Source organism: Anguilla rostrata, chromosome 2 (genome assembly GCF_018555375.3).
Source record: "Anguilla rostrata isolate EN2019 chromosome 2, ASM1855537v3, whole genome shotgun sequence".
Lineage (NCBI taxonomy): Eukaryota > Metazoa > Chordata > Actinopteri > Anguilliformes > Anguillidae > Anguilla > Anguilla rostrata.
The window spans coordinates 65,532,175-65,557,639 of record NC_057934.1 but is presented as its reverse complement, the minus strand read 5'-3'; the positions used below and the strand labels follow the sequence as shown (position 1 = coordinate 65,557,639).

Sequence of the window (25,465 nt, the reverse complement as noted above, 5' to 3'; positions counted from 1 at the left end):
TAAAACGTCTAACTTTAGGTTCTGTTTTGGTTCTATGCCCTTCTATTGTGGATCACTGAGTGACAACTGTATTCCAAATAAAATTATACAAAATGGTTCTTATTAAAATAAAATCTGTGTATTTCACAAACAAATGTTTCAGTTATTTTTGCTATTTATGGTGCTTAGAGAAATTTGCCGTATTGTCTAAAATTAACTACCAGACACAAGTAGGCTATAAGGAAAATGACATCACCTTAACTCATCCACAACATTTTACATTGGGAAATATATTTCAAATAGAAGAAAGATAGTGTTGCTTCACACACTACACAAGCAGTCAATATATTGAAATCACTTTTTAAGAGTAATGTCTACTTTTAATATAAAGAATGATAACAGCATTGCAATGATGCCATCTTATGGTGAGTCACAGTATGAAAATTGATCAAAGAAGGTTCTGTTACTGTAATGCAGTTGTATCGTATTTCTTTGGCAAATACCATGTGTCATGAAAATAATCTATGTAGTTTATCTTCATTGGTCAAATGACATGTCTGTCTAATGAAAGGCAGCATAGTGTTGTTTGAGTACTCAAACCAAGCCATTTTTCAGTAATGTTGTGCAATTGCACTATTGTTCTTCAGCGTGTGCAATAGGCTACTTGCTTACCATCATGTTGGCATTCACATTATGTTAATTAACAGACGCAATTATTCTAATGAACCTCTATTTTAACCAGGTGTGTGGCTTACCCCAGAAGGAGCAGGAGCAAAATTAAATTTAACCGAAGTTACGAATAACTTCGCCGTACGTTCACATCGCCTGGTAAAAGTGACCCACTTCCGATTTTTTGCTCACGTGGCACATATCGGATATACTATGACGTGTAAGCAGGAAAAAGCACAATAGCACATGGAATTGGATATTTTCAGATCCGTTTTTGGGCCACATTCATATGTGGAAATAAATCTGATAGGCATCGGATATCTGACTATGTGACAGTCATCAACGCATCCGCTGGTAACCGTAAACGTTAGAAGATATGTTTAAAAAAGTTGTGGATGTGGAGGATGAAGGCTCAGTCCAGTGGCGAAAACTAAGGTTACGTTCGTAGGTTTAAGTATATGGGGCATAGAGTCGGTACAGGCCAGAAATGTTCGTTGCAGACCTAAGACGCTTCAAAAAGCAATAATTTGAATAATTATTTTTCTCTCTTTTTATGTCCATTGTAGATGGCGATATTGTGTAAGTAGGGCCGCCAGTTTGTCTCCACCATGAGAACTGCAGGGTTTGAAATGTGTAATTCAGTGGTTATCCTCCAGGGGTCCCAAACATGAATGGGACTGAACTGGCAGCTGGACAACCGGGAAGAACATTAAAGGTAAGCAGGGACTGCCAATGTCACTAGTATTCATGCTAAGCAAAAACAGTGACTAGACTCCACAATATACATGCTGGCATGTGCAGCATATTATTATGACAGTACCAAAGGATGCCCAACACATGCTGTGCCTGTATCACACACACACACACCTTCCAGCCACATCATTATTCACACCAGAGATGTAAGGACTAGACTAACATTACACCCCAGATGGGACTCGAACCCACAATCCCTGGCTTAGGAGGCCAGTGCCTTATCCATTAGGCCACTGGGGCACATGATGCATGAGAGGAAGCAGAGAAGAGAAGCAACTTTTTTTGGTTAAAAAGTCAGTTTTTGAATGGTTGAAAACAGCAAATTAGCACTGTTTTTCAAGGTGATTAAATAAAGAACGACCGTTAAACATAGCAGAGGATGGTTTCGATCCATCGACCTCTGGGTTATGGGCCCAGCACGCTTCCGCTGCGCCACTCTGCTATGTTGCTCTCTTACAATGTTTAGGCCCACTTGCATTCTGGTCATGCTATGAATCCTAAAAAGTTCCAGTTACATTATCAACCCTTGAAAGATTCATAAATTGATTGTAGGATTGTATGGTCTGTACACTTGAGCATTTTGATTGCTGTGTGTAACGTTGTTGACAAATGTACCCACCTGTAGGCCTGCAGATCAAGCCTGTGGCTGGCCCAAGCCAGTAATAGTAGTCCAATGATTTAGGGCCTACCTTGTGCTCATGTCACAAATTCAGGTTTTGAATGGTTGGATACAATTAGCAGTGTTTTTCTAGGTGATTGAATAAAGCACAACAGTTAAACATAGCAGAGGATGGTTTCGATCCATCGACCTCTGGGTTATGGGCCCAGCACGCTTCCGCTGCGCCACTCTGCTACATTGTGTAGACCCACTTGCATTCCGGTCATGCTATGAATCCTGAAAAGTTGCAGTTTCATTATCAACCCTTGAAAGATTCATAAGTTGATTGTAGGTTTGTATGGTCTGTACACTTGAGCATTTTGATTGCTGTGTGTAACGTTGTTGACAAAAGGAAAATAGTACCCATCTGCAGGCCTGTAGAACAAGCCTGTGGCTGGCCCAAGCCAGCAGTAGTGGCCCAAGGATTTAGGGCCTAGCTTGTACTCACGGCACTGTCTGAGTAATGAGCAGGGCTGGGTAACAAAAACATGGTCAAAGTTAAACATAGCAGAGGATGGTTTCGATCCATCGACCTCTGGGTTATGGGCCCAGCACGCTTCCGCTGCGCCACTCTGCTACACCATGCTGTCATAATGTTTAAGGTCCACTTCTGGTCATGCTATCCTGAAAGATCCCAGTTACATTATCAACCCTTAAAAGATTCATAAGTTGATTGTAGGTTTGTATGGTCTGTACAATTGAGAATTTTGATTGCTGTGTGTAATGTTGTTGACAAATTTACCCACCTGTAGGCTTGTTCTGCAGGCCTACAGGTGAGTACAGGTGGGCCTAAATGTGGGTACTTTTGTGAAAATAGTACCCACCTGTAGGCCTGCAGAACAAGCCTGTGGCTGGCCCAAGTCAGCAATAGTAGTCCAAGGATTTAGGGCCTACCTTGTGCTCACGTCACTGTCTGAGTAATGAACAGGGCTGGGTAGCGAAAACACAGTCGCACTACAGCACCGGTTCCCATATGACCGGTACCCATCGGACCAAATTGCGACTTAGATTTTGATGTTTCATATTGGTGCCGTCTTGGCTGATGTTACATTCGTTCTATTGACTAAGTCAGTGACAGCAGGTACCATTAGCATGCTAGCTAATGCTAAATTTGGTCAAAATGTCAAAAGCGAAACTCTACTGCAGTGGTTCCCAAATTTTCAGACCCAAGGCACCCTTACAAATAATTTCCACAAGATTACATTGCAAAGAATCTACAGTATGTGCAATGTGTTTCAATTTGCAACACCTTAAAGCTCTAATATTCACACAATCAGCTTACAAATGCTCTATTGTGACTTGACATCAGCTGACCTAACAAATGCTTCATTATCAATGGAAAGTGTGGCTAACTTACCGAAAATTTCAGAACAGGAAACATGTCTGTAGTTCAACATAATGTTTGACTTGATTCATGGTCAGTCTTTTTTAACAAAGGTATGACAGTCCCAAAGAACACCAAACACATCGGGAGCACGCATCTTTGATAATTTGCTTTTCTGTCACATTGTTACTCAAATCTGAGATGCAAGGACTAGGCTAACATTACACCCCAGATGGGACTCGAACCCACAATCCCTGGCTTAGGAGGCCAGTGCCTTATCCATTAGGCCACTGGGGCACATGATGCATGAGAGGAAGCAGAGAAGAGAAGCAACTTTTTTTGGTTAAAAAGTCAGTTTTTGAATGGTTGAAAACAGCAAATTAGCACTGTTTTTCAAGGTGATTAAATAAAGAACGACCGTTAAACATAGCAGAGGATGGTTTCGATCCATCGACCTCTGGGTTATGGGCCCAGCACGCTTCCGCTGCGCCACTCTGCTACATTGTGTAGACCCACTTGCATTCTGGTCATGCTATGAATCCTAAAAAGTTCCAGTTACATTATCAACCCTTGAAAGATTCATAAATTGATTGTAGGATTGTATGGTCTGTACACTTGAGCATTTTGATTGCTGTGTGTAACGTTGTTGACAAATGTACCCACCTGTAGGCCCACTTGTACCCACCTGTAGGCTTGTTCTGCAGGCCTACAGGTGAGTAGAGGTGCGCCTAGAGGTGGGTATTTTTGTGAAAATAGTACCCACCTGTAGGCCTGCAGATCAAGCCTGTGGCTGGCCCAAGCCAGTAATAGTAGTCCAATGATTTAGGGCCTACCTTGTGCTCATGTCACAAATTGAGGTTTTGAAATGTTGGATACAATTAGCACTGTTTTTCAAGGTGATTGAATAAAGCACAACAGTTAAACATAGCAGAGGATGCTTTCGATCCATCGACCTCTGGGTTATGGGCCCAGCATGCTTCCGCTGCGCCACTCTGCTACATTGTGTAAGTTAGCCCACTTGCATTCTGGTCATGCTATGAATCCTAAAAGTTGCAGTTTCATTATCAACCCTTGAAAGATTCATAAGTTGATTGTAGGTTGTATGGTCTGTACACTTGAGCATTTTGATTGCTGTGTGTAACGTTGTTACAGAAAATGTACCCACCTGTAGACAACTTGTACCCACCCGTAGGCAGTTTGGCCTACGTGAGTCGAGTGGCCAGAGGTGGGTAATTGTAATGTACCACGAGGGCCTCATCAGCCTTGGTGGCCCAGCAGTACGTAGCTGCCACTGCATTAGGGCCTACCTTGTGCTCATGTCACAAATTCAGGTTTTGAATGGTTGGATACAATTAGCACTGTTTTTCAAGGTGATTGAATAAAGCACAACAGTTAAACATAGCAGAGGATGCTTTCGATCCATCGACCTCTGGGTTATGGGCCCAGCATGCTTCCGCTGCGCCACTCTGCTATGTTGCTCTCTTACGATGTTTAGGCCCACTTGCATTCTGGTCATGCTATGAATCCTAAAAAGTTCCAGTTACATTATCAACCCTTGAAAGATTCATAAATTGATTGTAGGATTGTATGGTCTGTACACTTGAGCATTTTGATTGCTGTGTGTAACGTTGTTGACAAATGTACCCACCTGTAGGCCCACTTGTACCCACCTGTAGGCTTGTTCTGCAGGCCTACAGGTGAGTAGAGGTGCGCCTAGAGGTGGGTATTTTTGTGAAAATAGTACCCACCTGTAGGCCTGCAGATCAAGCCTGTGGCTGGCCCAAGCCAGTAATAGTAGTCCAATGATTTAGGGCCTACCTTGTGCTCATGTCACAAATTCAGGTTTGAATGGTTGGATACAATTAGCATGTTTTTCTAGGTGATTGAATAAAGCACAACAGTTAACATAGCAGAGGATGGTTTCGATCCATCGACCTCTGGGTTATGGGCCCAGCACGCTTCCGCTGCGCCACTCTGCTACATTGTGTAGACCACTTGCATTCGGTCATGCTATGAATCCTGAAAATTGCAGTTTCATTATCAACCCTTGAAAGATTCATAAGTTGATTGTAGGTTTGTATGGTCTGTACACTTGAGCATTTTGATTGCTGTGTGTAACGTTGTTGACAAAAGGAAAATAGTACCCATCTGCAGGCCTGTAGAACAAGCCTGTGGCTGGCCAAGCCAGCAGTAGTGGCCAAGGATTTAGGGCCTACTGTACTCACGGCCTGTCTGAGTATGACAGGGCTGGGTAACAAAACATGGTCAAAGTTAAACATAGCAGAGGAGGTTTCGTCCATCGACCTTGGGTTATGGGCCCAGCAGCTTCGCTGCGCCACTCTGCTACCCATGCTGTCAAATGTTTAAGTCTCTTTGTGATTGACATCAGCTACCTAACAACTTATTATCAATGGAAAGTGTGGCTAACTTACCGAATTTCGACGAACATGTCTGTGCAACATATGTTGCTTGTTCATGGCAGTCTTTAACAAGGTGAAGTCCAGAACACAAACACATGGGAGCAGCATCTTGATAATTGCTTTTCTGCACTTGTTACTCATCTGAGATGCAAGGACTGGCTAACATCACCCCGATGGCTCGAACCCACAATCCTGGCTTAGAGATGTTATCATTAGGCTGGGGCCAGTCTGAGAGGAACGAAGAGAAGCAACTTTTTTTGGTAAATCGTTTAATGGTTGAAAACAGCAAATTAGCACTGTTTTTCAAGGTGATAAAAGAACGACCGTTAAACATAGCAGAGGATGGTTTCGATCCATCGACCTCTGGGTATGGGCCCAGCACGCTTCGCTGCGCCACTTGCTATGTTGCTCTTTACAATGTTTAGGCCCACTTGCATTCGGTCATGCTATGAATCCTAAAAGTTCAGTTACATTATCAACCCTTGAAAGATTCATAAATTGATTGTAGGATTGTATGGTCTGTACACTTGAGCATTTTGATTGCTGTGTGTAACGTTGTTGACAAATGTACCCACCTGTAGGCCCACTTGTACCCACCTGTAGGCTTGTTCTGCAGGCCTACAGGTGAGTAGAGGTGCGCCTAGAGGTGGGTATTTTTGTGAAAATAGTACCCACCTGTAGGCCTGCAGATCAAGCCTGTGGCTGGCCCAAGCCAGTAATAGTAGTCCAATGATTTAGGGCCTACCTTGTGCTCATGTCACAAATTCAGGTTTTGAATGGTTGGATACAATTAGCAGTGTTTTTCTAGGTGATTGAATAAAGCACAACAGTTAAACATAGCAGAGGATGGTTTCGATCCATCGACCTCTGGGTTATGGGCCCAGCACGCTTCCGCTGCGCCACTCTGCTACATTGTGTAGACCCACTTGCATTCCGGAGTCTAGTGCCTATACTTTTTGTATGTATCCTGAAAGTTTCAGTTTCATATTCAACCTTGAAAGATGTCAATTGATAGTGAGATTTGCACTTGAGCATTTAAGGTGTTTAACTGGTATCAAATGTTACCACTCTGTAGGCACTTGCTGAGCTACGGTGAGTTACACGTTGTGACCAAAAGGAATTAATAGTACCCACTGTAGGCCTGAGAACAAGCCTGTGGCTGGCCCAAGCCAGTCAGATAGTCACCAATGGATTTAGGGCCTACCTTGTGTATCACGGCTAAACAGGTTTTGATGGTTGAATACAATTAGCACTGTTTTTCAAGGCGTTAATAAGAACGCAGTTAAACATAGCAGAGGATGGTTTCGATCCATCGACCTCTGGGTTATGGGCCCAGCACGCTTCCGCTGCGCCACTCTGCTATCCTCTACATGTTTAGGCCCATGCTTCTGGTCATGCTATGAATCCTAAAAGTTCCAGTTACATTATCAACCCTTAAAGATTCATAATTGATTGTAGGTATTGTATGGTCTGTACACTTGAGCATTTTGATTGCTGTGTGTAACGTTGTTGACAAATTACCCACCTTGCCTGTACACGAGCTGTTCTGCAGGCCTACAGGTGAGTAAGAGGTGGCCTAAGGTGGGTATTTTTGTGAAAATAGTACCCACCTGTAGGCCTGCAGATCAAGCCTGTGGCTGGCCCAAGCAGTAATAGTAGTCAATGATTTAGGTCTTGCTATCTCACTTAGGTTTAATTTGGTCATGCACTGTTCGTGATAACACTAACAGCGTGGTTGTCAAACCTGTAGGGCCGCACTTCGCATGCGATCTCTCACATTGACATTTGGTCACCCAAAGTGCAGTTCATTATACCTTAAGTTTAGTGATGTATTGTTGGTCCGTACCTTGGCATTTGATTACTTGTGTATAGTTGTTGACAATAATAGCTATTGCAAGGGCTGTGAAAACCCTGTAGCTGCAAAGCCCAGATAGTAGCAGTTTAGGCCTACCTTGCTCAGCACTGTCTGAGTAATGACAGGGTGTAGGAACAAAAACATGGCAAAGCGATTAAAGCATAGCAGGGTGATGGTTTGTATTCCATCTGACCATCTTTGGCTACTAGACAATGCAAGTCAAACGCCACTCTGCTACACCATAATTCCACAAGATTACATTGCAAAGAATCTACAGTATGTGCATGTGTTTCAATTTGCAACACCTTAAAGCTCTAATATTCACACAATCAGCTTACAAATGCTCTATTGTGACTTGACATCAGCTGACCTAACAAATGCTTCATTATCAATGGAAAGTGTGGCTAACTTACCGAAAATTTCAGAACAGGAAACATGTCTGTAGTTCAACATAATGTTTGACTTGATTCATGGTCAGTCTTTTTTAACAAAGGTATGACAGTCCCAAAGAACACCAAACACATCGGGAGCACGCATCTTTGATAATTTGCTCTTCTGTCACTCAAATCTGAGATGCAAGGACTAGGCTAACATTACACCCCAGATGGGACTCGAACCCACAATCCCTGGCTTAGGAGGCTAGTGCCTTATCCATTAGGCCACTGGGGCACATGATGCATGAGAGGAAGCAGAGAAGAGAAGCAACTTTTTTTGGTTAAAAGGTCAGTTTTTGAATGATTGAAAACAGCAAATTAGCACTGTTTTTCAAGGTGATTAAATAAAGAACGACCGTTAAACATAGCAGAGGATGGTTTCGATCCATCGACCTCTGGGTTATGGGCCCAGCACGCTTCCGCTGCGCCACTCTGCTATGTTGCTCTCTTACAATGTTTAGGCCCACTTGCATTCTGGTCATGCTATGAATCCTAAAAAGTTCCAGTTACATTATCAACCCTTGAAAGATTCATAAATTGATTGTAGGATTGTATGGTCTGTACACTTGAGCATTTTGATTGCTGTGTGTAACGTTCTTGACAAAATGTACCCACCTGTAGGCCCACTTGTACCCACCTGTAGGCTTGTTCTGCAGGCCTACAGGTGAGTACAGGTGGGCCTAAAGGTGGGTACTTTTGTGAAAATAGTATCCACCTGTAGGACTTCAGATCAAGCCTGTGGCTGGCCAAAGCCTGCAATAGTAGTCCAAGGCTTTAGGGCCTACCTTGTGCTCACGTCACTGTCAGAGTCATGAACAGGGCTGGGTACTGAAAACTCAGTCACACTACAGCATTGGTTCCCATATGACTGGTACCTATTGGACTGAATCGCGACGTAGATTTTGATGTTTCATATTGGTGCCTTCTTGGCTAACGTTACATTCATTCTATTGACTAAGTCAGTGACAGCAGGTACCATTAGCATTAGGTAGCTAATGCTAAATTTGGTCAAAATGCCAAAAGCCAGAATGTCTAAATTAGTGGTTCCCAAACTTTTCAGACCCAAGGCACTTCCACGGCGCCCCAAAATGATATTTATAAGACTCTACAGTATGTATAACATGTTGCAATTTGCAACACTTTAAAGTTCTATCATTTTCATAATGTGCTTACAAATGCTCTATTATGACTTGACATCAGTTGACCTTACAAATGCTCCATCATCAATGGAAAGTACGGCTAACTTACCTAAAGCTTCAGAAAAATAAAGCTTTAGGTAAGTTAGTTCCTCTATTTACAGCTAACATAACTCTAGTTTCTGCTTTAAAAAAATGAATGGGATTGAATTTGGAGCTGGACAACCGGGAGGAACGATAAAGATAAGCAGGGACTGCTGACATCGCTAGTATTCACGCTAAGCAAATACAATGACTCGACTACACCCCTTTAAGACCAAAGCTGGCATGTGTAGCCTATTGTTATATAGCCTGTCTGTAGTTCAACAAGCATATTGACTTAATTCGTGGTCACTCACTTTTAACAAAGTCATGGCAGTCCCAAAGGACGCCAAACACATGCTGAGCATGCATCACACATCATTGCTCACACCAGACATGCAAAGAAACAGGACATTCCACCCCAGATGGGACTCGAACCCACAATCCCTGGCTTAGGAGGCCAGTGCCTTATCCATTAGGCCACTGGGGCACATGAAGCATGAGATGAAGCAGATAAGTGAAGCCCTCAATTTTTGAATGGCTGGCTTTAATAAATTAGTATTCTGTGTATAACGTTGTTTACAAAAGGAAAAAGCACCCACCTGCAGAACAAGCCTGTGACTGGTTCAAGCCTGCAATAGTAGTCCAAAGTTCTAGTGCAGTGGTCTCCAACCCAGGTCCTGGAGAGCGACAGCGTCTGCTGGTTTTCAGTGACTCTTCACTTCATGAATCAGTTAGAGCAGTTGATTGCACAGTTAACTCAACTCACCTGGTGTCTTGGGTTTCAATTGGGTGCTGATTTTAAGGTGAAAACAAAAACCAGCAGACCCTGTAGCTCTCCAAGACCAGGGTTGGAGACCACTGTTCTAGTGCCTACCATGTAACCCACTGGTCTAATGTGCAGCAACGATACTTGTCCCTAGTAATGAAAAAAATATGTAGGGATTGCATGACAGAAAATGTATTTCAGAAATACAAATGAACTTTCCACTACAATTATACAGCTGTAAAAGCAGTAGTTTTTGTCAATTGTTAGTTAGCAAGCTAGCTAGCTTCCACACACACACAAAAAAAGACGAAGACCAGTTTTTAAAAACACGTTCTACTGGTTGAAATAGCATAAAATGTGCACTTCCGTGTATGTTCATTTTGTATCCAAGTATCCTGCAATTGGCTACTTTCATCAGACTACTCTGATCAAGTTTTGTTATTGGAAGATGTAGCTAAATGTCCTAAGGGGGAGATTTATGGACTGCGGGACTGGAGCATTTGCGATACAATCGGAAGGGAAAAGGAGAAAAACGCAAAAAAACCCACGGTTGGGGGTTTATTGTGAGTGCGCGTGAGGTCAGAAGGAACAGACGTTAATGTTCCTGAGAGTCTGTGATCGTTGTGGTTATTTTTGTAGGAAGCCCCGAAAAGTGCCAAATTCTCGGTGCTGTATAATTTGTCGGATGGTATGCCTGCCTTCCCAATTAAACGCGTATACGGCCCAAAACGGAATTTCTTATTTCTTTCCCAACTTTCCTAAAATACGGTCTTTGATGACATCTTCAAGTGGTTCAGTGGTTAGACTAGCAGCAAATGTCCAGTTTCATTTAAACGCTGTCACTGATATTGTAGCTACCAGTCTCGCCGAAATTAACCAAATTGAATCATACGGAGGAGAATGTAAAAAAAGAAATGATATATCTTTTTTTTAAATATTATGGTATAAGAGAATATTAACGTGATAAGGTGTCTTTTTTTAAATTTATAAATATCTGATGCATTTTTGACGTTTATTTCCTTATGAAAGAAAATTGATATCTGGAAATGTTTTGTTATTTTAGCTAGCCTAAGTGGTAGGCTATCCTTGCGTGCCATAGACTACGTGTTAACATTGGTGCGTGCACTAACTCACGTCATCTGGATTTTTTTAGTCTGAATCGGTAAAAACCAAAACCAGCAGACTTGGTTCTCCAGGACCGGGATTAAATATCACTGCAGTTAAAAGAAAAATGCTTCCATATAATGCTGGGGCGTCCCATTTTATCCTGAAAAGGGCCGGTGTGGCTGCAGGTTTTTGCTTTAGCCCAGCACTGAGACACCTGATTCTTCTTAGAGTTTTGATTGAAGACCACGATTAGTTAATTAGTTGAATCAAGAATTCTGAATTCAGTCCACCAACGGATTCTTGGGGGCTGCTAAGAAACTGCCTTTCGAAAAAACATGCTGTCACACGCCGTGACCACCCTGGTAGGGACAGGTTATTTGTAACATAATCCAGGTGTGTGCCTACTTAACCTGTAGGCGTGGTCCTCTAATTGCCCTGAATTCCTCCCGCAAACCGAGCCTTGTCACACATGCTTAAGAAAACTTGCACATGGAATTTTTGTAAACATCACAATTTGTCACTTTTCATGTCGTGTTAATATGTAGGCTATTCTTGTTAACATTGTATGTTCTGCTTGCATTTTTTAAAACAGTTTAACGTACTTTTTCTAAATATCTTTAATGGACAAAACAATTTCTCCTGAAGGTATCTCATTGGCTATTAAAAGGGAAAACTATGCAGGATTTTTTAGTTTTGCTGTCGTCCTGTGTTTATAATCAAAGTCTCCATCAAAGTCTCCACAACCCCATCAACTTACCTCCAAAACAACTGAATACTTATTCCCCAATTTTTAGTCTAAATATTTACTTTTGCAGGTAGTGAGTATCAATACATTTCACCCATAGCATTGCAGCTTTACTAGGATATCATAGTGTTATCTTGTAGGCTACAAGTTCAAAATTGCACAATAATCTGCACAGCAATATTGTGCTTCATTTTTCATAATTTCATAATCAGAAGTCTGCAGGGGGACTGTAGCATATAGGGTTACAAAAATGATTAATGGTGTTAATTGTTTTGACAGTATTAAGAATGTTTGCTTAGCACTGTAAGCCAATTTGCAGCACTTCTGATAGAGTTTTCTGATTCCATATGGGCCACCCCCGCCAGGCCTAAATCACTTAAAACCACTGAATAATCATGTTGAAAATAGATATTTTTCAAATGTAAATTAGGTATCAAATTTTATTTGCTTTTATAATGTATTTATGTATAATGTATAATGCATTATAATGTTGCCTTTGCTTTTTGCCATACTTCATTATTTGGATTTGGATTTATTTATTTATTTATTTATTTCATTATTAGTATTACTTTTATGTTAATACAAGTAAGAAAAAATGGCTTGGATGAACTAAGTCGTGGTACAGGATCAGCACTCTCCCCTACGCTCATCTGGGTATACACTTAAACATTGTGAAAAACAGACAGGAGTGTACAGCTGAGTCTGCTCAAATTGGGAGCTCTGCATGAGGGACTGCGCGGTTACGTGGAAGGGCGTTAGTTGAGAAGTGGGATGGTCGAGACGTGCTGACGTCACCAGTCCGTATGAGCTGTCAATAGCATGACAAAACGAACAAGGAAAAAAACTGGAGGCTATCTACAAGGGGTCTAAGGGATTAAGACAATAAAATGACGCTATCCAGAAATTCCGTAGCCTTTAGTTACTGTTGAAGGATTAATACATAGCGACACAATAATAGATCTCAGGTCAATACTCAAGTGCCTACTAGACCACAAAGAAAGTACGAAGACTTAGCAGAAGTGTCCGGCCGATACAGGCATATGCGACGGTTTCAAGGTAGTTGTCTGCGTGTATTGATTTGCTTGTATATTTCTTTTGAAGTACTGGTGGTCCGTACAAAAGTGTTACGGAAACTCCCTGCATTCTTGTTCATTGTGTTGGCATCAACGAGACGGGCAGAAGTCTGGGAGGAAGATTACCTATTTGCTGTAATATTAGCTAGTGTTGAATTTTAAAAATTAACCTAACCGTTTTCCGTAAAGAGATTCGCTGTTTCTTGAATATTAACCTTTTTTGTTATTTCACATTTTCTTAGTCGAATAGACACGACTCAACACGAATATAGGCTACTTGTCAATCTGGATAGTGTTGGTTGGTTATACCCTATACCATAGCTACACCAAGCTGATTTTTGTCGTACGGGTTGCCATATTTTTTATTTCCTTTTTTATTCAGAGCATGCTACTGCAGTGTGAATGGATGCATTTAATGTAGCCTGTAGTTAATTCATCAGCAGTCTGTGTTTAAAATTATGTGTAAAAAATTAGCGTAAATCGCGAGCTACATTATTTCACCGGTTTTGGTAGGATAATTCGCCTCGTATGATTAGCAGTGGAAATTTATGACTGCAGTCTGAAATATGTGGTTGAAGATAAATGTAAATGGTTTCACATGATCTTTTTCAGTCGATTCTGGAAGGCACTGAGACAGGAATATAATAATAGACTATGTCCAAAATGCTTCTAACCAGGTGTGGTTTTCATTTTAGTAAGCTTTTAATTTCAGGAGACAAGGAAAAGAAAATTCTGCTATTATTATTATTAGTAATAACAACAACAACAACAACAATACTACTACTAATAATAATAATTATTATTATTATCAGTATTAGTATTAATATTAATAATATAGTCTGTAGGCCCCAGGTTTACTCGAAAAGCTATCAAGGTTCTGCTGAGGATGTAATGAACAAATAATTGCCCAGGGCCAGTGCAAAGTCATATCAGTCGAGTATTTTAAGCACAGAAAGGTATGAATGCAAATTATACTAATCCACAGGCATTGTGTGGGAGGTAGGACAGAGGTTAATGTGATTGTTTCGGTTGAAAAAAAAAAAAAAAAGGTATTTTTTAGATAAGGTGAAAGCGGTTCAACACTGTCGAACTTCAGCTCCTAATCAGTCCCTAATCCTCAGTAAACACCTTGTGCCTTAATAGCCATGGTTGTGGTGAGATAAACCCTCTCAAACGGCCCTGGAATTAACCATAGGTTTGTGGCCCTGCACCGTTTCAATCTCGCACATGCAAACAGCACAAACCCCGCCATACTGGAAGATGGATCCTGTAGCGTTTGCGATAGTGTTTGTCATCGTAGCAGGTTTCATACAAACTGCCAGAGGGCAGATAACGGACAGCTCTGGGACTGGAGAAGCACTGTTCCAAAGCACATTAAGAATACAGAATCCACTTTCCTTTAATCTCCCTTCAGGGACATTTTTTTGGGGCTTGTTGGTGGGGCACACGCTACTACTGCAGTTCAGTACCTCTCTTGGCACCATTTGTTTGTAACGTTTGTGTGTGTGTGTGTGTTTTAAAAAAAAAACTTTTCTAAGTATAGAAATCCTGTCCTAGGGCAGTGGGGCATTAAGGCCACCTGCTGTGACACTGCAGAAGTGATTCGCTGGGGAGCTGAGGGACATTGACCCCGCTGCTCAGACACAGGATCTGTCACAGTGCTGCTCTTGTCTCTCTTCCTCCTCTTTCTCTTCTTTCTTTCGCTTCCTTCTTCCAAGTTCTTCAACAGATATGTTTGGTTGAAGGGCCTCTCTTCTGCTTCTCTGTTGTGTGTCACGTCTGATCGCATGTCCAGAGTCTACCCACCCCTACAGTAAATGTCTGATCCTCCTTTCTCATTTTTTTGTTGACAATTTGTTTAAAAGTTTCTCCATGCTCTATCGCCTTCCCTGGCACTCGCCCTCCAGTCCCTTCTCTCTCTCTCTCTCTCTCTCTCTCTCTCTCTTCCCCCCCCTACTCGCTCTCTCACCCAGTCTCCCTGCTTTTCCCTCTCAGGTGTGTGGCGATGGAGATGAGAGAGTGGGGTGTGGTGGCCGGGAGTTTTGCAGGGTTCCAGCTGCTCCTCACCGTGGTGAGCCCCCGCCTCTCCCCTGCCCTGGCCCCCGGATTCAGCTGCCTGGCCCCAGGCAAGCACACAGAGTGGAACTCCAGGTAGGCCGCTCATACGGACTTCCAGGTAGAGGGCTGGTCTGTCATCGCTCTCTTCAGGATTAAACGCTGGTTGTAATCTTGAGTGATAGCTACTTCAGTTTAGTACATATAGCTAATCCAGGTGTTTGCCTTGGATGCACATTTACGTCCGTCCATGCGTTATCTATACCCGCTTATCGTGGGCGGGGGGGGAGGGGGGGTGCTGAAGCCTATCCCAGCATGCACTGGGCGAGAGGCAGCAATACACCCTGGACAAGGCCGCCAATCCATCGCATCGGGGCTGCACATTTACAATGTCGCCGTAACAGTACGAGTTACTGCGGTGAGCCCTACAGGACATGACACAAGAGCTGTTAATGAATACCAGTACATGTTCCAACTGCTGTTGATGGCAGAGGTATTTTATATTTTAAAAACTAGAAATTAATAAATGACACCCTTTATGTCAACAATTTCCGTACTATTGCCAAGTGTACGAGAGATACTTGCCCATTCATGAGATGGACTCAGTTCTTGGTGCTGGAAGCGTTGGTCTGCTTGGTCTGCTGCTGCTATCGTTCCAGTGAATATAGGTGCTCATGTATATTCACATGAGGGGTGTGACCACGACGTGTTTGGCTCTAATTGCCATCTATTCCTGTAGAATCGTTACGTCTGTAAATCATTCAGAAACACATACGAGCCAAACCTGACGGCTCATGGGTATTCATGAGCGTAAGGGTAAAGAACAGTCAGTTCCGGAAGCCTTTGTGCCGAGACCAGAAGTCCAGCCATGCACTGCGTGCGGTGCGGCTGGGTCTTTGTCTCGCTGGAGATCCAAGAGATTACTGACTGAGAACGTTTGAACTTTCGAGTGTAAAATGTAACCGCAAAATGTTAAAAGTAGAGGTTATTACTAAGAGTTATGTGCTGCGTTTGCATGAAGCATAATTTGAATTCACCTTATTTAAATTGAATATAAGCAAATTAAAATGAATGGCAATGCAAGGTATGGATTGTATTCAGTTAATCAAGGTCAGAAAATTTGTACAGAAAATTGACGTCCGTACAAACGTTCAGCCTAGTAGAAAATGCTGGCAGATTCACAATTCCTGAACTGCCCGTGTTTGTGTACTGCCAAGCTCTAACGAGGAGAAGCCCCTATACACCGTGCTGTGCATTTTCCTAAGCTTATCCGTGACATCATATCCTGTGGAGCATTCAGTGACATGCAGAAAGGGAAGGATTTCCAATCAGTATTTCACTCCAGTTTTCATTCGGTCTTAGCAGTGACTGATGCCACGGCACCAGGTGATGCAGATGGCAAATGGTGCACCAATGCAAAATCTATTGGCTGTCTCGCCAACTTTTATTACCGCTTGCTGACAACGCCGCCAGAACTGGCGCTGGCTGGCCCTTTCGAAGGATTGCGTCTCCACGATGCTTCCCACAGCTGCGGCTGTAGCGAAATGGTATCGCGCTGAATACCGATGTCTACCCGAATGGAAGTAACCACACAAACTTTATTTGCGGTTGGCCGTCTACCTCTGACGGTTTTCTACGACCATACCGCGCCACAGCTGTTATTCACACACGTGAATTCACACGCGCGCCGGGAATTCGGAAAATAACGGGGATTACTGTCCCCTTTTCAAACTCTTTGACATACTTGTGGTCCAACTGCCGTCCTGCGTGAAGGGAAATGCAGGTGGCAAATCTGACTGGAAGGTTTGTCTTCCATTCGGGGCTCTGCACACGTTGCGGGGAGTTCTCTTGTTGTTTCTGTATGGCTCCCTGACGTCTCCTCCTCCTTTATATTTCCACATTAAGGTCCTGCCTCATTATCTGTGTATGTGGATCTGGAGTGGGCGCTGCGCTGGTTCACATCGCGTCCGATTACATTACGTGGATTTAGTTCGTCTTAATGATCCGTGCCCTTTATCAGGAAACGTAAGCAAGGAATATGCATCATCGTACGAAAATATTTGGTTTTTAATATCCCAACAGCCGCGGTTAACGGGTTTCGACTCTGGCAGCAGAAGCTGTGCTCTTCAACCGAAAAGGATAACAATGCAGGCCAGGGCGTTTCAGTCCAAAAACAACCACTGCTTGTTTAACATGTTAGCGTGACCTTAATGCCAGGGCTGAGTGAAGCAATATAACGTGCCGACTCTCTCGAAAAATAGGCCAGCCGAGCTGACCTGGGTCAACTTGACAAAGTGATAGTGGAGAACTGTGGAAGTGATCTATCATCTACGCCAGCGCAGCCTGGATCCAGCTGCCCGGTGAAAGTGGGCTATTACTTGTGTTTCTTGTTTATAGGTTCGTGTCCACCGTCCATGCGCTGATAGTGGGACTCTTCTGTCTCTACATCCTGTGGTTTGATGACGCGGTCAACGCCGACCCGGTCTGGTAAGAGAGCGAGAAAGAAGGCACTCTCTGCTGTGGCCTGGTGATTAATTCTGTCTGTCAGCTGCTGTGTCGGGGCTCATTATAGCGATGATGTAATGATGATGTAATGGCGCTGAAGCAACGCCAGTGCGGGAGGTGGTGCATTGTCTTGGCGGAATCATCGCCTGCTGTTTCTCTTCTGTCATTTTTCCCTGTTGAGAGAAACAAATGGAGTAAGTTTAACTTCTCTCTTCCACAGCTGCTTTCACATCAACCACTCTCTTTATGTCAACCACTCCCTCTACATCACCCACTTCCTCTGCATCACCCACCCCCCTCTACATCACCCACTTCCTCTGCATCACCCACCCCCCTCTACATCACCCACTTTCTCTACATCACCCACCCCCCTCTACATCACCCACTTCCTCTGCATCACCCACCCCCCTCTACATCACCCACTTCCTCTACATCACCCAACCCCTCTGTACCACACACTTCCTCTACACCATCCATTCCCTCTACACCACCCTTCTCTCCCATTCTTTCTGTTACCACTCTCCACATTACCCTGAGATAGAAACTAGAGCATGGCTCTCTTCTTTATTCTGTCCCTCTCTCTTTCTCTCTCTACCTCTCTTCTTCTCTCTCCTACTTTCCTCTATCTCTGTCTCACCCTCTCCTTCTCTCCTGCCAAACAAGGCTCCATTCTTTTCATGGTGAGCAACAGCAGTGCAGTGTAGTCCCTAGCCTGGGTCCTTGCCATGTGGCACACCCCTCCCCACACACACACATACACACACACACACTCACAGACTCACTCACTCACACACACACACACACACACTCACACACACGCATGCACACACTCACACTCACACACACACACACACGCACGCACACACTCACACACGCACGCACACACACCACGCCCTACTCTCAGTCTGATCAATACCCCAGCTCTCTCACTTCCTTTGTCTCCCTCGGCCAGCATATCTAATGGAGGGAGCAGAGAAAGAAAATCCCCTCTTTCTCTCTTTTTCTCTCTCTCTTTCTCTCTTCCTCTTTTCTGTCTGTTCACCCTGCCTCATAGCACTCCCAAGCCTTTGTGGAGTTCCAGCTGGCTGTTTCTTTTTTGCTTTCATTTGCTTCTTTTGTACTTTCGCTTCTCTTCCTCCTACTGTAATCTGTCGCTAGATTTTCTCTTTAGTTCTATTTACCTGTCTCATTTTTTTTTGTTTTCTCAGCCAGTTAAAAAAAAAAAAGCACTGTCCTCCCCTCCTTCTGTTCAGTGGACTTTTTTCTGTTGTCTCTTTTCTTTTTACATATTTATTCCCTTTCTCTCTCACATTTTTTTGCTGATTGATTTGGTAAATTTTTCACATTAAGTGTGGGATAAACATTCTTTGTTATCTGATGGCTTCATAATTCTGCGAAGAATGAAAGACACACTGGCACTGCTGTGCTTTTAAATAATTAACTAGAGTGCCATTTGGTAGAATATATACCACTGATACCCTTAACAGCTGCAACATGAGCCCTAAAACAAAAATCATTTCTCCTTTGTCTCAAAGACAATCATTTCGCCGAGCAATCATCCGAATCTCTGTCTTTTTTTTTTTCATGGCCAGGAGCAGACAAACTGAGATCCAGGCAGATTGTATAAACCCCACCCGTCCTGCCACTGGCAGGGGTGTTAGGGCACAAAACCTTGCCCCTCTGCCTGACAGCTTAGCATCCCCACGTTAACATTACTTTATTTGACCGTTAGTGGTTGTCAGGTACTCACATTGGTTAATTTAACGCCTTATTGACTGCGCTTGATAATATACAGGGTGTGTCTAAACACAAGCAGCAATCAGTGCCAGCCTCGTTTAGCCTTTAAGTCAGAACATAATGTTCTGACTTAAAGGCTAAATATAATGCCTTTAAGTTAGAACATATTGTTCTCATTGGTACGTATCTGTGGCTGCGCAAGGCGTAGGACATGTTATTAATACTCTGTAGTGCGTTGGTTTATATATATATATGTGTGTGTGTGTGTGCAATTACATATTCTCATCCTTATCTAAAAGTCTTTCAACCCTGTACAATTCAAATATGACTAAATGAATGCTATTAAACCTCCATTCGTTTGAAATGTAGAACAATTGTAAGGTATGCTAGCTGATGGAGAGGATTTATCAATCAAGTACAGAGTCTGTGTTTTTCATGTTCTTGATCTCATTTATACTGGCCAAATATATAAAGTCTGAAATGTAGAATTCCTATTTGTCAAGAGAAGGAAAATGTTTCGTAAACATCATAATTTCAGTGATCTCACATTTTAGAATTTCTTTTCCCCGCAGTGCAGAAGAAATACAGTCGCGCAGATCGTTGATTTCACTCGAAGCATTTTTACTTCAGTAACCAGTGTGTTGTTCTGCAGGGGGGACCCCAGCCTCGTTAAGCTCAATGTGGCTATAACCTGTGGCTACCTCCTCTACGGTGAGTCGCCGTGTCCTATCGCTAGCGCATTATATTAAACATTGAAAAAATTTTAAATATGTATTCAGAAGAGATACCGGGAGGTAAGTGCACGTTTGAGCACTTTGTGGCTGTGCTGGCTTTGTGTAGAAGCTTTTGAAAATGGAGACCTCGGATTTTTTTTGGTTGTAAAAGTCATTTTCAGAGGTGTCGGGAGGGGGGGCACCACAGAGCAATTTAACCGGCAGTTTGCTCCTCTCAACAGCAATATAGCGGGTTTTGCTGAGCGGTGACTCCACGCAGTAATGCAGGGTTCATTTCTCTCCCCTCTCACCGTGTCACACAGATCTCCTGCTACTGGCCTGCCACTGGAGCACCATGGGAGACGGCTTTTTCGTCTGTCACCACTTGGCGGCGCTCTACGCTTATGGATTCGTCCTGGTGAGCCGTTCACTGTAACCCTGACCCGAAAGGCTTAGCGATAAACACGAAGGAAGTGGCGGCCCTGGTATTTATGCGAAAAGGGGGATTTCGTGTGCATAGATGAATAAATATTTTTTCTCCGTATGGCCGTGTGTTTAGATACAATTCTTATGTGTCATTCACAATGTTGACATGTTCTGTAAAATAAGTTCGCTATAGTGATCACTGCTACAAGTGTACTTACTACTTATTTTGGTATAAGAAACCCTGAAAGGTCATCTACTGAACTGAATATATGTTTTCAGCGCTGGGCTAGTTTGATTTGTCTGTGTTTGTGTGTGTGTGTGTGTGTTGTGTGTGTGTATTACAGAGTCGGGGAGTGCTGCCCTATTTCGCCAATTTTCGTCTCATTTCGGAGCTGTCCACCCCATTTGTCAACCAGAGGCAAGTCCTTATGCTGCCTTTGCTTTCTTCATGTTCTTTCCTCCCTCCTCCTTTTCTGTATCTCTGGTCCAAAGAGAACCTTTCAGAGAGAGGTTATCTCTGCCTCCTCGTGGCTGCCCCTGAACTGTGCATTGTTTTCAGTTGTAAGTGTGTGTACATGCATGCTCCCTTGCCCTCTCCTTTCTGCAATATGCCTCTTTCTCCTTCCTTATTTCTGTCTATTATATCTGAAAAAAAGAAACTGAAATCTCTCCAATTTCTCAGGTGGTTTTTTGAGGCCCTCTCTTACCCGCGCACGGGCAGCCTGGTGGTGGCCAACGGGGTTGCCATGACGGTGGTGTTCTTCCTGGTGCGGATCGCCGTGATCCCCTCCTACTACTCCAAGGTAGCGGCCACTTTCGGGACCCCCGCCTTCACCCGGCTGGGAGCCGGCCCGCAGGTGGCCTGGATCCTCTCCAGCGTCAGCCTGGACGTCCTGAACCTCATCTGGATGTACAGAATCTCCAGGGGCTTGTACAAGGTCCTGGGCCGGGCGCTGGGGAGAGCCGGGGGCAGCTGCCCGGAGAAGCAGAACGACCTCCCCAAATCTCACGGCAACAGCCACGCGGACTGAGGGGCAGGGGGCGCCACCGGGGCCCTTCCTGTCTGTCTCTGCAGAGGTGTGATCGCCTCCAGACCGCTGCTCAAACAGTGTGCCAACCCCACATTCCCTCCTCCACGAGTGCGCCTGTGATCTGTTCCCCTGGTCGCTGTGGATGGAGACGGTGGGAGGTACTGCATGGGCTGCGTACTAGCCTGCTTTCTCAAGGCCAAATCATTTCAGATGGATGATGATGCTAAGATGGCCCATCCCAGCCGTTTTGCTCCAAGTTATATCCCTTGAAAGCCTGATCAACACCTTCAATCAGCACCTTTGTACTCAACACCTTCAATCAGCACCTTTTGCTCAACGCTTTCACTCAGCACCTTCACTCAGCAGCTTTTACTCAACACCTTTAATCAACGTCTTTCGTTTAACACCTTTACTCCACACCTTTTACTCAACACCTTCACTCCACACCTTTTACTCAACACCTTCAAGCCGCCTTTCACTCAAGACCCTCACCCACCCCCACACCCCTGCCTACTTACAGTATTACCCAACCCTCTCAGATCCTTTCCCCTGAGTAAAGCAGCACTCTTGAGAGAGAGCTTCCTACTGCTTACAACACAAGGACCTTAGCCACTCTCCCTGCTGCTTATAACAGAAGGACCTTAGCTACTCAGTATGCTGCTCCACAGGCTCCTGGGTGCCTCTTGTACAGATGCCTTGACCCCTGCATTTGAAAAGCTCCTAGTGTCTGCCAGTCAGACGCTCACAGCACAGCCAGCCCTCCTTTACCTGAACCCCCGGCCCCTGCTGCACACCTGAGCCAAGGGAGCAAGCCGGTTGTGACTGGAACCCTGGGCAGAAAGATCAAGGAGCTGTGGAGAAATGGGAGAATGTGTGTGGTGAGGTCTGACAGATATTCCGATGCAGCGTGATGCAGTGGAGTTTTATGGAGCCGGGGCAGTTCTGCTGCCCCCCCCCCCCCAATTCCTCTGATTCATAATCAGGAGCCGCTGGCATGTCTTCAGAACTGTCGTGTGTTCTAGAACGGTCCAGTGGAATCCAGGTCCGTTCACTTTAAGGCATTAGGAATCACCTGCTACTTTGCATCCCCTTTTATTAGGAATGGCAGGTATGCCATCCACCAAGTTACGTGTTGGAGGGGCATACTTCATGTCCTTAAAAAAAAAGTGTTTGGCATTTCATTTGCCTTGGTTCAAGTCACTTCATTTCATTCACGAAAGGAAAAAAGGTAACTGCTTTCATATGTGTGAATGTACCTGCCCTTTACTGCATATCTGAAACCTTTCAGAAGAATCATTTCTGATAATGAGACACTTGGTGGTTGTTCTTTTAAGAATTTTTTTGCACACATTCCTTACAGTTACAAGCTTGGCATTTCCACCAGAAATACACAGTGAGATGTGCTTGCACCCGACAGAGAGAGAAATTGAATGGGATTTCTCTGCTGGATGTTCATTTTCAGTGACAGGAAAACGGAAAGTCCCATTCATTTAATGGGGAAAGGTCAGAGGAGATTGAAGGAGAATCAAATTGAACTGCTATGGTGAATTACCCTTAACTCCTTTTCAGGGATGTTAGTTTACACCCCCCCCCCCCCCAAAAAAAACAAAAAAAGTGATGTTGGTGTCTTGAACATCACAAGGTGCTTCTCAGTCTTCCTTCCTGGATCCGAAGTGGATTTGCCATAGGGACCAGCTGTGTGATATACATATTTTGTTAGCATATTTTTTGTTTACTTCTAATTAATGGTAGGAAACGTGGGTGTTGTTGCAGATGTTTGATAACTCCGTTTTAATCATCGTTGTGATGGACTTCCATTCGGACGACTAGATTACTGATGATTATGTTCGTTATTGAGCAGAACTTGGATATCTGATGAACGTGTAATTTCTGCAGTATTCGCTCTTCTTTCAACTCTCAGTGAAGTTGTAAGACTCAACAGGATTTCCCCGAGGCCGTTATTTGTAGGGGTTGAGTTAAGTGAACCTCTAAACCCTGCCCCTTGTGCCTTGACACAAGCAGAAGCTTGTATTCAGGCAAGCGGAGATTAACATGTATTTTATAAGCCGTGATTTCATTATTGCGGTTAATGGTTTGTAGGTTTCACTGTTTTCCAAACAAGTATGCTGTGAAGGACTCTGCCAGTAAGGTCTTTTTTGACGGTTTTGAAGGCCGGGTTTTTTTTTTTGCCAGTAAGAAGAAAGAGGAACCCCATCCAGAGGCCTGCTATGGGCATGTGCTGTTTACAGCCAGGCTAGAGGAAAGTCACCAGTGCAAATGGGTGGAAATGGGCGTGCTCTGCTGAAGATGGGAGATGAATGCCCGAGTTACTACTTTTACTCCACACAGTTTCAGGAGAGCTTGAGAATGCTGTGCCATTTTCTGAAAAGGAAGGGTTTTGCTCATTTTCGGTGAAACTGAGGTTAAGACGCATTCAGGTGCTTAATATGAAATAGTAAAATGAATCAGAAGTATCGAACTTATGCATGGGAGTCTGGTCCTGCTGCCAATATTAAATTAAATCAGGACTGCACAAGCACCAGATACACTTGCCATAGTCAAACAGGTGGCCTGAGTGCTGATTATTAATACTGGGGGGTTTTTTTGTTTAGTTCTTTTTTTGTATGGGGTACTTTATTATCATTGATATACGTGGTTTATCCTGAATTTATACTGGAAATGTGTAAAAATTACAGCAAATTTCTCAGTGATTAATCAATTCTAACGACATTTGTATTTGTCCAATGGGGACCAAAATGTAAAAGTTGAAAGCACTCTATTACAGGTGACTTTATACGTGGCGTTTTCCTGCATGCTTAGAAACTGGATGGGAATAAGGACTTATTCCTCCCTTTCTCTGCCGATCTAAAGCAATATGGTGCAGGAATTTAGTTTCAAAGCTACATATTGTAAACTAATTCTATGTGCACAAATGCATCTTATGCACACTTGTTTTAGCAAGAAAAAAAACATACATACATTTTTTTTGTGTGTGTGTGTTTACTTGGTACAGTGGTGCCCACATGCATGAGTATGAACTGTGAAATGTTTCAGTGTTGTGGCATGTCCTTTGTTGCACAGACGACGGAAGGACTTTTTGACTTCTGCATGTGACCTACGTTAAAAACAGGAGGGTTGTCCTGGATAAACTTCATAAGCAGTACTGGTTGTGATTGAGGTTATGCTGGTGAAACAGAAATTTAAAACTTTGCAACTTTGGCATTGCACATTTCTCAAATGTCTTTACTGTTCAAGTTAAATGAATGTCATAATAAGTGAAATATAATGTGCCATAGGTCAAACCGCTAACTAGGGAAATGTACATGTGATGTCCCCCAGGACAACCATCAAATACAAATAAACAGGTTTTATTTGATTTTATTTTTGCTTTATTTGTCATGTTGTTCCTTTAATCATTGCATGTGAAAGGAACAATGCGACTGTCTCCATCAGAAAACTAAATCATACTAACTGTTGTGAAGAGCTACTTCTACTTTACCAGTAGATCTGGAAGGGGAGATTTACTTGACAGTACTGTAATGTGTTACATTAAAAGAGAGACTTTTGTATTAAAGTGTGATATAGGCAGAAGATGAGAAATTTGATCGTGTAGACTTTTTGACAGGTTCGTCTAATTTAACAACTGTCAGAGCTGTTATATTTCCAGCGCAATGTCTGAAACTGTTTTACTATAGTTTCTATGTGAATGGCCATTTTTCTAACCTAAATGCTTTTTTTTCTAGCCAGCTGCATTTTGTATAAAACATCTCTAAACCTACTGTATGTTGGTGATGTGATTTTTGGGTGTGGCTTGTCACTGATAAACAGGCTTAACAGTTAAACAAATGGAATCACTAGCTTTTCCTACTGTACTGCATATATACGTACCCACAGGAGTACACAATGTTCCATGTCCTCTTCCAGCTGTCCAGTTTTGGAATATGATATAGAAAGTATAATGATGTAAAGTCATCTGAAACAACCAAAGAAGTAAT

The 25,465-nt window shown here is 43.2% G+C and overlaps 1 protein-coding gene and 4 non-coding genes across 6 annotated transcripts; 1 reads left to right on the top strand and 4 right to left on the bottom strand.

The window, feature by feature from the left end:
• The first annotated feature begins 1,214 nt into the window (after positions 1 to 1,214).
• Positions 1,215 to 25,248, top strand: LOC135248943 (TLC domain-containing protein 4-B-like). 2 transcript variants are annotated; one of them, XM_064324036.1, is made up of 7 exons: positions 1,215 to 1,363; positions 14,999 to 15,154; positions 17,456 to 17,545; positions 19,953 to 20,011; positions 20,337 to 20,431; positions 20,784 to 20,857; positions 21,122 to 25,248. In XM_064324036.1, the coding sequence occupies exons 2-7, from the start codon at positions 15,009 to 15,011 to the stop codon at positions 21,468 to 21,470; spliced, it is 813 nt and encodes a 270-aa protein (XP_064180106.1). In that variant the 5' UTR covers positions 1,215 to 1,363; positions 14,999 to 15,008; the 3' UTR covers positions 21,471 to 25,248. The 2 variants fall into 2 exon arrangements, with proteins under 2 accessions (XP_064180106.1, XP_064180105.1); XM_064324035.1 differs by lacking the exon at positions 1,215 to 1,363 and adding an exon at positions 12,688 to 12,986.
• On the bottom strand, positions 1,569 to 1,641 carry trnar-ccu (transfer RNA arginine (anticodon CCU)). The gene has a single exon. It is a non-coding gene; the product is annotated as a tRNA-Arg (tRNA).
• On the bottom strand, positions 3,608 to 3,680 carry trnar-ccu (transfer RNA arginine (anticodon CCU)). Its single transcript has one exon. It is a non-coding gene; the product is annotated as a tRNA-Arg (tRNA).
• Positions 8,255 to 8,327, bottom strand: trnar-ccu (transfer RNA arginine (anticodon CCU)). Its single transcript has one exon. It is a non-coding gene; the product is annotated as a tRNA-Arg (tRNA).
• On the bottom strand, positions 9,727 to 9,799 carry trnar-ccu (transfer RNA arginine (anticodon CCU)). Its single transcript has one exon. It is a non-coding gene; the product is annotated as a tRNA-Arg (tRNA).
• Positions 25,249 to 25,465: the final 217 nt, after the last annotated feature.

Coding starts and splice junctions, on each gene's coding strand:
- LOC135248943 (XM_064324036.1), top strand. CDS start 15,009: ATGGAGATGAGAGAGTGGGGTGTGGTGGCCGGGAGTTTTGCAGGGTTC. Junction 20,012..20,336: donor CTGTGGCTACCTCCTCTACG/GTGAGTCGCCGT, acceptor CGTGTCACACAG/ATCTCCTGCTACTGGCCTGC. Junction 20,858..21,121: donor ACCCCATTTGTCAACCAGAG/GCAAGTCCTTAT, acceptor CCAATTTCTCAG/GTGGTTTTTTGAGGCCCTCT.